At 46.9% G+C, this 14,370-nt stretch overlaps 1 protein-coding gene across 2 annotated transcripts; it reads left to right on the top strand.

The window, feature by feature from the left end:
• The first annotated feature begins 447 nt into the window (after nucleotides 1-447).
• LOC118219467 (tetratricopeptide repeat protein 39A-like) lies at nucleotides 448-13,402 on the top strand. 2 transcript variants are annotated; one of them, XM_035402639.1, is made up of 19 exons: nucleotides 448-767; nucleotides 867-1,045; nucleotides 1,825-1,929; nucleotides 2,600-2,731; nucleotides 3,528-3,601; nucleotides 4,238-4,305; nucleotides 4,675-4,739; nucleotides 4,937-5,036; nucleotides 5,133-5,198; nucleotides 5,877-5,985; nucleotides 6,446-6,513; nucleotides 8,277-8,336; nucleotides 8,518-8,679; nucleotides 9,250-9,341; nucleotides 9,661-9,781; nucleotides 9,906-10,017; nucleotides 10,479-10,593; nucleotides 11,356-11,472; nucleotides 11,952-13,402. In XM_035402639.1, the coding sequence occupies exons 1-19, from the start codon at nucleotides 747-749 to the stop codon at nucleotides 12,061-12,063; spliced, it is 1,878 nt and encodes a 625-aa protein (XP_035258530.1). In that variant the 5' UTR covers nucleotides 448-746; the 3' UTR covers nucleotides 12,064-13,402. The 2 variants fall into 2 exon arrangements, with proteins under 2 accessions (XP_035258530.1, XP_035258531.1); XM_035402640.1 differs by having other exon boundaries at nucleotides 449-771.
• The last annotated feature ends 968 nt before the right edge of the window (nucleotides 13,403-14,370 follow it).

Raw genomic sequence — 14,370 nt, 5'->3', positions numbered from 1 at the left:
TCTGTCAGCGGCCCGTATGACAGGGGGCATAGCGGTGAACCTGAGTCACTCGAGAGTTGTGCAAGATAAGAAATATTTTAAATGTGTTTGACTTTGGGGCTGTTCCATCGTCTCTCGTGTTCCTTCCCCGCCTCCACTGTGCGTGTGTGCCATATTACAGAATTTCATCGCAATATTCGGCAAAAGTGTCTCGCTGCCCCTTTATTTTCTGCGCAACGCTTGTCAGTCCTAGGGCCCTCATTCGAGTGGAAAGGTTTTCACTAGCAACCATTTGTTCTGTATGTTTACAAATAACATAATTCAAACAAAAAGTAGATTCGTGTTGGCGTGTTTAGATTTCAATATAAAAACAACACACTGCAGCCTTGGCAAATTGATTCCTCGTCTGTATTTTCAGGCGCATTGTAAAGCAACAGTCACAAAAGTCAAATTGCATCTTATTTCCGCAAATGTCGCTGCTCAGTCAAAAACAGCACTGCCAGAGACTCTACCCCAGAGCGCAACTAAATTTACGTGAAAGTTGAAGAAGCGAGTGAAACCTACTCATATTTAAACTGCATTGCACCTGTGCAACGCATTTAAACAATGTTTTCAATTTCAGAAAACTCAATGGTTCGTTGGTAACAATTGTATGGAATTGCGTTATTCACCTTATTTGGTGAAGACGAAAAGGTGTGCGCGTGAGGGAGTGCAATCTTTTGTGTGCCTGCACGAGATGTTAAGGAGGAGTCCACTTATGCTGCAGTATGTATCTGCGCAACTGGAAGGCAGGTACTTCGTGAGTTGGTGCTTTCGGTCGCTACCGTGCGTGTTCTTTTATGGTTCCGCAACTTTTACGCTCATAAAATGTATTGTTAACTTTTCAGATATGTGAGACCGGTGATTTTGAAGAAACAGGCGCGTCAAACAAGGACCGTGAACTAGTCTGCTGGATATTGGAGATCAACGTTGTTTCTTCTGTTATCGCACTCCATTGCCAAGGTGTTTTGGTCAGTTCCCGAGAGAAGATGTCAAACTGCGAGAAAGATGCGCGTACGACCGAGAAGTAAGTAACTTACAGAAACCATTTCCGCCGAAACGCTAACAGGAAGTTCCTGCGATGCGCTGATAAACACTAGTGGAGTCATATGGGTTGGCCTCGACTAATTTCAAACGTTTACGAGATTTGACTTTTAAAATGTTTTAAAGAACAGTTACTGGTGGAGAAAATATAACTTTCACGGTCTACTAGTGTTTTCTTTTGTGATAGAGGCTTCACGTTGAGAATGTCTGCACATGGACTGTGGTTTCCTCAGATCAGGCCATTTTTTTCCAGGGTTCTCCCCCAAAACTGAGCTCAAGATTTTCTGGTTTTTCAAGCCCCTCGGGAAAACATCCTCCGTCTAGCACCATTATAAGCTGCAAAGAAAAGCATTATTACTCGCCAACAGTTAGTCACCACTGCAGGACAGGGTTCTTCTACCAGGGTCTCTGGGTTAAATTCGTCTTGAGAATATGACATATAACACAGAAGAGGTCTGCACTTTTTATGCAGATGTAAAGTCTGATTTATTGAACAGACATTTCTCTTGTCATGGCTTGATCAATGTCAATGCATATTATAACATCATCATCACTGATCAGTGTCACTTGATATTATTATATAGTGGCAGTGGCAAGTGTATGTGACACCTTTTTTACTGCATGGCTAGCTTAAATGAGCTGTGCCAGTATGTAACTGTTTTGTGCTCTAAATCCTGCGGATACAACTATTTTTTTATGTGTGTTCGTATGTGTGTGTGTGTGTGTGTGCATGCGTGTGTGTGTGTGTCTGTGTGTGTTCAGACCCACACCACTCACCCTGCAGGCATGTCTGGAGGAATGCATGGAGGCTGTGGACCTCTTTCTCAACAATCACTTCACCGAGAGCCTGGACAAGCTGCAGCCAAGGTGAGAAGCAGAGGAGCTCATTTCTCCTCTCTGTCGTCCTCCCCACTCCTTCCTCCCTTTCGCCTGCAACTCTCTTCGTCTCCACAATCCTTCCTTACCCTTCTCTTCTCCCTATCCCTACTCTACTCTTGCTGTCTTCTGTGCAAAAATGACAGGGGAAAAGTGAAGGAAGTCTTCCTACATTGAGGAGAGATTGACAGAAACGTGAGTCATATTCTTCTAGAAGAAGAAGAAGATATCTTAGAACCAGAAATTCCACATAATTTCAAACACCTTTTTTCAGTTTATAAATGTACCAAAATGCTTTAGTCACATGGGGGGTTCTGACCCGTCTTTATTGGTTCTGATTTTATGAGACACTTAGTGTCCCTGATCTGCACGTCAGTGAATGGCAGCATGGGCTCTCTGTCCAGGATATGCAGTGTTTACTGAAGCTACTGCCCTGGGCTTGGATAGAGGCCCTGACAAATAATGAACAAGGGTGTGGCTGGAAGGAGATGGAAGGGAGGGAGGGATGCATTGACAGAGAGAGAGAGAGAGTGAGAGAGGATGAGAAAAAGAAAGGCCACAATTTAGAGTGTGCAATGATAGTAATAATGGAACAATAATTTAATCAGGAGGATGTGTTAACTATGTGAATGTCCTGTGTGCGCTTGCGTGTCTACTGCAGGGTGAAGGAAAGCATGTACCACGCTCTGATCTACGCCACTGTGCTGGAGATGCAGGCCATGATGACCTTTGAGCACGATGACATCATCAGCGCCGGGAGCACAATGAAGAGTGCCCAGGAAGTCTGCCACAGGTGGACACGCCCGAGGGGGGCCGGGCGTGTGGGAGTCGATAAACACAGGCGCACAGGCGCACGCAAACACACACACATACACACGCACGGGATACTATGCACAAGCACAGGGGGGCTGGCTCACCATGCACGCACTCACAAACACAAAATAAGGGTAGCGTGAACAGGCACGTGCACGACCCGGCACGTGCACGCAAGGTGCGCTCTGCGGAGGTTTGATTGGTCGTGCCTGGCTCTCCCTGATGCTGAAACTGTGGGTGGAGCACTGGCTGCGCTGACGGTGCTGTTGACTCGGGTAGCGAGCGGTGGCGGTGGCTCTGGGACTGCCCGATTGGGCTTGTTGATGTAAAAGGTGGGGCCGCGGGCAGAAACGCTGTGTAAATTTACGGAGTCCCTTCGCCGGGCGTGCGCGCAGTTCCTCTGCGCCTGCTCTGCTGTGAGAGGGCTTTTTACAAGGTAACCATAGCAACTATCTCTGCTGCCCTGTGCAAATTTGCCTGTATTTACATGCCATCTTAATGGTAGCAGAGTTTGACTATGGAGCCCCGCTCTCTCACACACATGAAAATGCACGTGCTCAGGCACATACATCTGCAGGTGCTCACGCGCGTACATGTACAGTATACTGATGCATTGTCTAAAGCCACCTGTGTGACATCACAGTTGTAATCTTAAATGTCCAGCATTTAAAAAAAAAAAAAAAAACATACAACTAAATCTTTATGGCTGGTCTGAGGTACTGAAAATAGCTGATTTAATTGCTCACGTAAATGTTACTTTTGTAATCCGCTGTCAGGTTTCGGAAGAAGGCAGCCTTGGGTGGTCCTGTCACCAACTTTAGCCGGTCAGCTGGTGACAAGCTGACTGAAGGTATGGGTTGGCAGTGGACCAGTGTTTCCATGACAGACAGGCACGTCTATTGCGCTGGTACTGTGCGAAACTGATTTGTATTAATTGTGCCAGCTTTTTTTTTTTTAGAGGTTTGGGATTATAGACTGTTCTGGTGTCTAGTCCTGGGTGGTGTATGTGCGCGTGTGCTGAAAGTGCCACAGGCTACCATGGGAAGAGTAAATTCTGACCTGTAGTGTAAGTGCCTGGAACATGGTGTCTTTGAAGTGTGTGTGTATGTGTGTGCTTGTGTGTGTGTGTGTGTATGTGTGTGTATGTGTGTGTGTATGTGTGTGCTTGCGTGTGTGTGTGTGTGCATGTGTACTTGTGTGTATGTATGCGTAGGTATGTGCGTGTGTGTATGTGTGTGCGTGTGTGTCTGCATGTGTGGGTGTGTGTGCATGTGTACTTGTGTGTATGTATGCGTAGGTATGTGTGTGTGTGTATGTGTGTGCGTGTGTGTCTGCATGTGTGGGTGTGTGTGTGTGTGTATGTGTGTGTGTGCATATGTACTTGTGTGTATGTATGCGTAGGTATGTGCGTGTGTGTGTGTGTGTGTGTGTGTGTGTGTGTGTACTCGTGTGCATGCGCACGCTCACACTGCTCTGTGTTTTGCAGAGGAGCTCCATGCAGAGTTGTGCTATGCGGAGTGCTTGCTGCAGAGAGCTGCTCTTACATTTCTACAGGTAAAGCAGCCCTGTGTCTGGGTCAGGCTGAGCTCTAATGTCTCTGCACTCCTTCTGAGAGGATGTGCTGTTCCAGCAGCATTTTCAACACATGCATCGAGGCGTGTTCATGTCATAATTCTTAATATCTCTTCATTATTCTACAGCATTATTGACATCGGAACAGCACGTAAGCCTCATCTGGCTGATTAGTGCTCAAATGGCTATGCAGAGGAGGTCTGGTTTCACTGATTTGGCTGAAATATGTTTCACGTGCAGTACAGGACGTTGTGGGCCCTGCTGAAGGTGGTTAGGCAGGTCAATGTTGCAGCGTCCAATTAATTTCAACTGATATTTCTGCTGCCACTTTCCCCCTCCCTCTCTGTCCAGGATGAGAGCCTGGTGAGTTTCATCAAAGGGGGGATGAAGGTGCGCAACAGCTACCTGATCTACAAGTGAGTGTCCCGAGAGGAGACCACAACACACTGCAGGGGCCTGAGTGGAGGATATTTATATCACCACTTTCATTGTTAGGAGTAAATGTGTATAATATGGTACATTTTCTTCTCTCCATCGTCAGAAACCCCCCATCTTTGTCACATTTTCTTGTTTAATTAACCGGTTTAATTATTTATTAATTTTTTTTATCTAGGGAGCTTAATGCTTTCATTCACTCGGCCAATTTTTGCAAAGGACCAAACCACTTGCACTTAGAAGGAGGGGTGTCCCTTGGGATAGGAGCCTTTAATTTGGTAAGTCCCAAAGACTGGGTTTTTTTTTTTCTGAGCTGGAGCAGCGTGTGTAAAACCTGGTGCACCTCATTGCGTTGTGTTCTCTACCAACGACAGACTCTGTCCATGTTTCCTGCGCGGATTCTCAAGCTGTTGGAGTTTGCCGGTTTCTCAGGGGACAAGGTGAGCCCGGCAGGTTTAGCGCTGACTGCCAGTGTGTTTGCGTGCTCTGCCTGTCGGCATCTGTTCTGCATCAGTGCGTTTGTGCTGGACTATGGTCTCGAGAGTTGGTTTGTACTTTTGTGTGCGGTCTCTCAGTCAGGGTGTATCACTGAGCAGTGGAGTCTCTCAGTTGGGTTGTGTGTGGGTGTATACATGAGTGTGGTCTCTCATCCTTAAGCAGTGTTCATTTGTGGATTTCTGTGCACCTGTGCGTGTGTGTATGTGTGTGTGTGTGTGTGTGTGTGTGTGTGTGCGTGCGTGCGTGTGTGTGTGTAATGCGTGTGTGTGTGTGTAATGTGTGTGTGTGTGTGTGTGTGTGTGTGTAATGTGTGTGTGTGTGTAATGTGTTTGTGTGTAATGTGTGTGTGTGTGTGTGTGTGTGTGTGTAATGCATGTGTGTGTAATGTGTGTGTGTGTGTGTGTGTAATGCGTGTGTGTGTGTGTAATGTGTGTGTGTGTGTGTGTGTGTGTGTGTGTGTAATGTGTGTGTGTGTGTGTGTAATGCGTGTGTGTGTGTGTGTGTAATGTGTGTGTGTAATGCGTGTGTGTGTGTGTGCGTGCGTGTGTGTGTGTGTGTGTGTAATGCGTGTGTGTGTGTGCGTGTGCGTGTGTGTGTGTAATGTGTGTGTGTGTATACAGGATTACGGTCTCTCCCAGCTGTATGAAGGTGCCACCTCTCATAACCTGCGCTCCATGCTGTGCGCCCTGCTGCTGCTCTGCCACTACACCTTCCTCTCCTTCATCCTGGGTAACACACTGCCTGCACACTATAGCTGAGAAACACACACACACACACACACTCACACACACACAAACACATTACACACACACACACAAACTCACACATAGAAACGTGCACATACACAAACACATTACACACACACACATGCACTCACAGACTCACACACACACACACATACACACATACACATACGCACCCAAACACACACACATGTGCACAAATGCATTCACACACATATATACGCATGCACACAATCAATAAACAAACAACACATACAGTAATAAACTATCCTGTGTTTGTAACAGTGGATCCAGTAGGATTAGGGTCAAGGTTAGGGTTTTCCGCAGCAATGACCCCTCTCTCTCTCTCTCTCTCTCTCTCTCTCTCTCTCTCTCTCTCTCTCTCTCTCTCTCTCTCTCTCTCTCTCTCTCTCTCTCTCTCTCTCTCCCTCTCCCTCTCTCCGCAGGCACAGGAGAGGGGGATGTGACGGAGGCGGAGAAGCTGCTGAAGCCCTTCCGGGCGCGGTACCCGCGAGTAAGAGCAGCTGCTCCACCCCACACACACCCTCCCGGCACAAAGCACAGGTCCCCACGAACACACTGAGTCCCGATAAGGGCAGCACATTCAGCACTGCAAACACACACACACACTCAGGGCTTCTGTGTGAGAGCACAGCGGACAGGGCACTGAGGCTGGGGAAATGATGGTGAAGTGTAGTGTACATATAACAACAGAAGAGCATTAGCAATGTGAAAAACACTATTGCGGAATCGGCAGAGTAGCCATAGGAACTTCACACAGTGTAGACACACATTAAACAAGCTTGTGTTCAAAGCACTGATCACATGGGAACCAAATCACAGGTTGGACTCTGCCATTAAATGTATCCTAGGAAGCAATAAGGACATATGGACATATACACTGTTGAGTAAATAGTAATTATATGGATACAGCCACTGTACTTGTGTATGGCAGCCTGATTGAGTTAATGTGATTTAAAAAAAAGAGATTAGTGTGAAACAGCAACTAAAATCTTTGGAAAAAATTTATTTAGAATCATAAAATGTGGAATGCAAGTAAAAGCTTTTAGTGCAGGAGTGCAACATCTTGAATTTGTTGTACAGTTTAATCTTTATTCACTGTTCATTTCCCATGACTACGTTGCTGTCATGACAGTGCACATAGCATGGTAAATGGTAAATGGACTGCATTTATGTAGCGCTTTTATCCAAAGCGCTTTACAATTGATGCCTCTCATTCGCCAGAGCAGTTAGGGGTTAGGTGTCTTGCTCAAGGACACTTCGACACGCCCAGGGCGGGGTTTGAACCGGCAACCCTCCGACTGCCAGACAATCGGTCTTACCTCCTGAGCTATGTCGCCTCTAGCAAAGGCAAAGCCAATACTCTAATGCATTACACAAACAAGGGTGTAGGTTTTTATCAGGGAAAACTGTGATGACAGGGCTCTTGAGTGGCGCATCCTGTTAAAGGGCTGTTTCTCGCCCTGTCTTATTCTGTGCCCACTACCAGTGCCTGCAACGCCCTTTGGGGCAGTGCATAATCGGCCTTACCTTTGTCCAAGGACAAACTGAGTTTCAGTCAACGAGAAATATGCATTTTTTAAAAATCAAGGCCTTTTTAGCCTTATTGGCTTATGGCATAAAGCCGCTCACTATAAACGCAAGCTGAACTCTGTAAGCTGGAGGCTAAGTGTTTAGCTGATTGTGATTGGTCAGCCAAGCCACAGGCTTCCTCCCAGCTGAGCACACCGAGGCGGAGGTTAACCGAGTTCCCACAGCACAATCGCCCCGTAGCTACTCATTAAGCGCCCTCAGTTTGCCAGCTGTAATGAGTGACAGATATGCCTCTCCTTTGATTAATATTGGTGTTAGCCTTCCTGTTGTTTTACTGTGTGACCTTTAGTGACACTCAGTGTGACTCAGGGATGAGTGTATGGGAGAAATGCACTCGCTTCAGCTGTGGTATTCCCTGCCATGGGGTACGTGGCACAGTGGTACATTTGGCTTATGAATGGTACAAAAAGTGGTACATTTGGGGAAAAATGTGAGGATGTTGTGGTTGCTCTCAAACGTAACACGGTGGGGGGGGGGGGGGGGGGGTTGGGGTAACACCCAAAATATTCAATCAATTCATAATCTTTCATTCATCATCATCATTATTATTATTATTATTGTTGTTGTTGTTGTCATTATTATTATTATTATTATTATTGTTGTTGTCATTATTATTATTATTCATATTTTTATTTTTAATCTGCCTTTCTCTTGATTTTACAGGGGGCCATATTTCTGTTTTTTGCAGGGAGAGCTGAAGAGATAAAAGGGAACATTGATGAGGTGTGCCTGTCCCAAAAATCCCCACGCTTTACTCAAACTCTACTTTTCTCTGACCGGGCTCCGTGATCCCTTGTAGCTCTTAGGCTGGTGTTTTATAGGGACGGGAGCAGTCTGTGTGTACATGGCGTGCTTTCGAATGTGACCACGCATGCATTTGCCTGTCATGCCCCTCTCTGGCCAGGCGGTGTCGCTGTTTGAGGACGGCTGTAAGGCGCAGCAGGCCTGGAAGCAGTTCCACCACATGTGCTACTGGGAGCTGATGTGGTGCTTCGCCTTCAAGCGCGACTGGAAGATGGCCTACTTTTATGCTGACCTACTGAGTCAGGAGAGCCGCTGGTCCAAGGTAAGGCAGCGGTCTGAGACGCCGGTACCCCTGGGGTTCTCCTTGGGAAAGCTGGGGGGGCTCGTCCGGTCTTATCCAAAAAGAGCCGGCGTCAGCAGCTTGGGCTCAGGTTTTTGTTTTAGCCCGGCGCTGAGACACCTGATTCTACTCATCAAGGTCCTGACTGAATTTGTTGAATCAGATGTTGTAGTGCAGGTCCAAAACAAAAACCTGTACCCACACCACCGTGGGAATACAGGGACACATGATCACTCCCCGTGGTTCACTTTTCTACAAGATTTTTCTTACGAAATTTACTTTCCTTTTTTTTATCTAAATTTCCATGTAAGCATATAATTTAGCATTCTGATTCATTTGATGTTCATTTTTCAGAGCGCAGGTCTTAAAGTGTATGCTTTACTCATGTAATCTAGTCCTTACCCCCCCTCCCCCCAAAAAAAAGCCTGCAGTCCCGCAGTACTGCACGGGATTGGACGTTAAAAACGCAGACCTAGCGCGGTGATTGGCTGAAACGAGCTCTGTTTGAGTGCTGCGGGCGTGCTTTGCGATCTCTTCTCTCCTCCCTCCCAGGCCATGTACGTGTACATGAAGGCGGCCTTCCTCAGCATGCTGCCTCCGCAGGAGGCCCGCCCCTTCGGCGAAAACGAGGTGGAGCTCTTCAGGTAAAACCGACCGCGGGAAACGCGCGCGTGTGCGTTTGCTCCTTTTCAAAACGGCCGCACGTTCACCCGAATTTGACCGTTGAACCGTGCCGTGAGCAGGACTTTGATTTCCTCTCGGAAGCCCGAGCCCTGCCACACGGTCTCTGAGACATTTCTGAGCGATTTCTGGTGGGGTGAGTTTACCCACCGCGCGCGTGTCGTTTTTGGTTAAATAAAAGCACCGCTCTGGCGCAGCGTCTGTTGGGAGACCTGATCGCGCGCCCCGTCCCTCTGCCCAGGGCGAGCTGTGCCTCTCACCCTTCGTCTCTCTGCACCTCAGGCAGGTGCACTCCCTGAAGCAGAAGATCGCGGGGAAGTCCCCGCCCACGGAGAAGTTCGCCGTCCGCAAAGCCAGACGCTACCGGGCCGGCTGCCCGGTGAAGCTGCCGGTGCCCGCTCTGGTGAGACTACCCCCCCTCCCCCCCCCGCCCCCCACGGCGCTGTACACACATTACCCATCTGCTAAACGTTAGCGTGAGGGGGCTGTGACCGCACCCCTGACGGCCATTTTTTTTTTAATTTCAGGAGATGATGTACATGTGGAACGGCTTCACCATGATGCGCAAGAGGCCAGAGCTGACCGAGGGGATGGTGGAGACGCTGGCCGAGGCGGAGCGCGCCCAGCAGGACACTCCGTGTACTGCAACTCATTACCCTGCATACATTAACCCTTTCCTGTCAAACCGACCGCGCAAAGACTTAACAAGTCCCACAGGCCACAGTGGTATCAGAAGTCTAGATCTCCATACCCAAACTGCTCACTTCATTTCCTGTGTTGCAACTTGCATCTCAGGGCCCTGCCACAACTGAGCCACTAGCGTATCACCACTGCTTAGGCCTTTATCGCAGCCTTGTGCGTGCATTCTGTGCTTCATTTAATCACAATGCCGACCGCAGGTGAGCTGCTAGCACACCACAGCTACCTCAGACACACAGTCAGGCCTCTTCCGGGACCTCGTGAATGTGTCTATATCTGGACTTCAGAACCACAGACAAAGTCTCAGAGTCTTTCTTTCTCTCACTAATGCGCCTGTGGTCCCTCCCCATCGTTCGGCCGCCCCGCGTGACTCTCTCTCCTGTCCCTGCTCTGTGCTTCAGTGAGCGAGTACACGGTGGACGACCGCTGCGTGGTTCTGCTGCTGAAGGGGGTGTGCCTGAAGAACCAGGGCAGGACTGAAGAGGCTGAGGACTGCTTCAGCAAGGTGCACAAGAGGTGAGGAACAGGGCCACGATGAATGGGCCTTTATGTCCTACGGAGACAGTGCGGTCCCAGTGGAAGCCATATATCCATTCTGGCGTTTAGACCGGATAATATCAATGTATGTTTTATTATTATTGCCTGCCACACAGACACAGACACAGACACACGCACACACATGTACACAGACACACACACACACACACACTCACATCCCTGCAAGATTCCAAGAGGGTGTTCACACAAAAAAAAAAAAAAACAATGGCTTGGTTTTCGGATAGGAAATAGTTTTTGGTGTGGTCACAGTGGCAATTTTATTGCTATTCATTACTCAGCGATGGAATTTGCATGACTCACAGCTAAGATAAGGCAGTCGCAGCTGACCAGACCTGCAGCCGAACTGCTTAACGAGGGCAACCTGCATGTAAATGCAACAGATACACCGAGTTAAACAGAGGCCAGGTAAAATGGCCTCACTGGGATCAAGACCAAGGACAACAGACAGTGCTGTGTGCAGAATGCGCCTCTGCTGTAAGAGCATACAGACAGCCTGTGGAAGACAAATATTTGAATTCAAGGACATTCTATCTGTAATTACCTAATGTAAAACTGTACAGGTAATGTACCACCAAGAGTAATGCAGTCCATATGGAGCATTTCTCTGTATGGTGCATGTATGTGGCCTACAGAGTGGCGTGTTAGTGCGGATATTACGCTCAGTCAGGGAAGTGTCCGTGTCCTCAAAACTGCAGCTCTTTCTCCCTCTCCACCGCGCAGCGAGAAGAAGATTAAGTTTGACCACTACCTGGTGCCCAATGCCCTGCTGGAGCTTGGGATGCTGTACACACAACTGGGGCGCAAAGAGCAGGCCGTCAAGCTGCTGCAGAAAGCCAAGTGAGTGTCGGACCTCTGTCGCCATCTGCTGGCCGTGCCAGAGACACACAAGAGCGTGGTTTCGCCCAACCGCAACATGGCTGCTCGCTCATCCAAAAAATATAAACAGGAAATGAATGAAAAGGGTAGTGGGGAAAATTCCCTGACTGGACAATGTAAACTATGCAAACAAATATATGCATCGTACCCAGTGTTCAGAACAGATGACACAAAATAGCTCAATACGCATGTCACTTGAATGAAACATGGAATCAAAATGCACTGCATTACTTGACTACATATTTTTCAATGTATGTATATATATAATTATTTTTTATTATATTTTTAATTTTAATTTTTTATTGCAAATATGGTCACTCCCCCTTTAATCATCACATAAATTGCATTTATGATTTTATCTTTATGTTCTGATATCACGGCCATGTGAACATGACTTTTTTCCCCCTTTGAATCAGCTACTTTATCCTTTCTTTCTTCAGACACAATTACAAGGACTACTCCATGGAGTCTCGCACCATGTTCAGGATTCACGCCGCCCTGTCCAAACTGAAAAGCGACAGCAGCGAGGAGGAAGAGTACACTGAGTTGTAGCGCGCGGCACTTCCTGCGTAGACAGGACACAGCGGCTGCACCTCCACCGTGGCCCCGCCCCCCTTCTGAGCTCTGACCTCTGTCCAGGACCACCCAGCTGCTGGGCCTCAGTTCTTCTCCCTCTGTCTGGCAGGGATCAGGAAGTCCCCCCCCCCTCGAGCCGTGTGATTGGCTCAGCTGAGGCGCAGTAAAAAAAAAAACACGTGCGGGTTACTGTGGCCATTTTTCTTCCACCCTTGCTGGGCGTGATTCAGAGAGTCCCTCCTCTGTCCCTTTCCCCCCAGACAGGGCACAGGAACACCAGTGCAGAGGAGCGTTTTTTATCCAGGACATTGCACAACTTTCAGCTGAATCCATCTGTGTCCATATATTTATTTGATGAAGACATGCAGGAAGTTGCTGGGCAGCCCCTGCTCATGTGTAGCCTGCGTGGCACCAGTGCAGTAGGGGGTCAGTACAGGCCTCTGCAGCCACAGCCCTGCACAGCTTCAGACTCGGGTCCATGGCAACAGAACTAATCAAGCTTTGGTCTGGTTGCCAGGGGCTGGTGTCACACTCTTTAGTAGGCCTGTGTACTGGGGCAGATTGTACTTCTGCGATCTGCTGCAATTTAAAATACCGTGTTTTAATTTCTCTGTGTGCTTTGTCACGAGCAATCCGCTGTAAAGCCATATCCTGGCCTACCCACAATTCCATGTTTAAAGTTAACGCGATCGTATTTGTTACCCTTGTCAGATTCTGTCTACCGTTATGCAGGGTAGACACAGGGCAACGTGTTTTATTGAGAAAGTAGATTCTTATACAGTACAGAGTGCAACTGTAACAGTGACAGGAACATGTGCAACATGCTAGGCTAGATTTTTACATTTAAGATGACCAACAGTTAAGTCTGCTACACAAATCATTGTAATGCCTGTCACTTTAATGATAACTTTATTAAATGTTATGTCTGAAAGGCACTTGAATGTCAGAGGCCCCCACGGGAGATTTTGAAGAGCCCCACACAGAGGTCGCCGCGTCTTCCGCCAGTTTCACAATTAAAGCGTTTTAATGAGCATATTGCCAACCAGCCTTCGCACGGATATCTGGGCTTTTATAGAGACCAATGACTGAAATGATCAGAAGTACAACAAGCACGACACTGGGTATAGTTACACTCCAATGTCAGTCACAAGGAGTTGTGGCACATCACAGGAAAACAGCTAACTATCCAAAGTAGACCAGCTGTGTGCGTGTTTTTTTAAAAAACAGAATACACATAAATGTTGTCTTGCAATGACTTGCACTGAACGTACCCAACTGTCACTGAAGGAATAAAAGGGATTACATAACCTTAACATTTTCTCCTCATCATTTAATTCACTCATGAGGAAAGTGTGTCTCAAACAACCTCCATTGCACTATGACCTTAACTTACGCAAGTGTTACCTCTTTATTCAATGCACACATCATATAATGACTTTGATCATCACAGACATAAATAAAACAAAGCATGCTTCATAAGAATAAAATGAAATACAGTCAGTACTGTTTAACTGGGACTCAGCTAATGGGCAAAGGGTTCAGCAGTTAAAAGGACCTGTTTGACACAGTCTATCGGCATGTTATTTCTTACACAAACTGATCACTGGTTACATGCGCTTTTTTTCAACAGACTGCTTGTCCAGGAGTTCATTTCACTCATACAACAATAATAGCATTAGGCTAACATGACAGTACATGCATCTTTTTGCGCCAGCACATGTAAAAACAGAAGGGACACATACATGGAAAATAATATTACATTATTTTACAGTACAGTTTCCTTAGTTCTGCATTCATATCTATGATATAATCCTTTGAATGATCATATGTTTGATCATGAAAATTCATGATCAAAGAAATCTCAAATTATTCAACTCATAATTAATGACCATCAAAAATATTTCACTTAAGGGTAAATTACGATTTCAAACAAATGCATAAAAATAAAACTACATTTTAAAAAGTATTGCATTATAATACTCGTGGAAGGCTTTTCCTCATTTTCCCTCTAATCACCAAACTACAGGGCCTGTAAGCTCAAAGCGTCTTAGAGAAAGAGTACCGGTCCAGGACCAGTTCAGCCCATAATTTCATAACGGGGAAGGACAGACACGGACAGGGGGATCCTGGTTCTAGATTGGCACTCCCGCTTGGAGAAGCTTTCTGTGAGGAAAGTGTTTGTCTTATTTCCTGGTTGCATTATGCTCAGCCAATGCCACACAAATTCATATTGACATTCATACAGCACATACATTTTTATTTGAGTTCTGAAATCAATTCAGT

Source organism: Anguilla anguilla, chromosome 2, assembly GCF_013347855.1.
Source record: "Anguilla anguilla isolate fAngAng1 chromosome 2, fAngAng1.pri, whole genome shotgun sequence".
Lineage (NCBI taxonomy): Eukaryota > Metazoa > Chordata > Actinopteri > Anguilliformes > Anguillidae > Anguilla > Anguilla anguilla.
The sequence above is the reverse complement of the archived record's forward strand: the minus strand, read 5'-3'. Positions and strand labels throughout refer to the sequence as shown.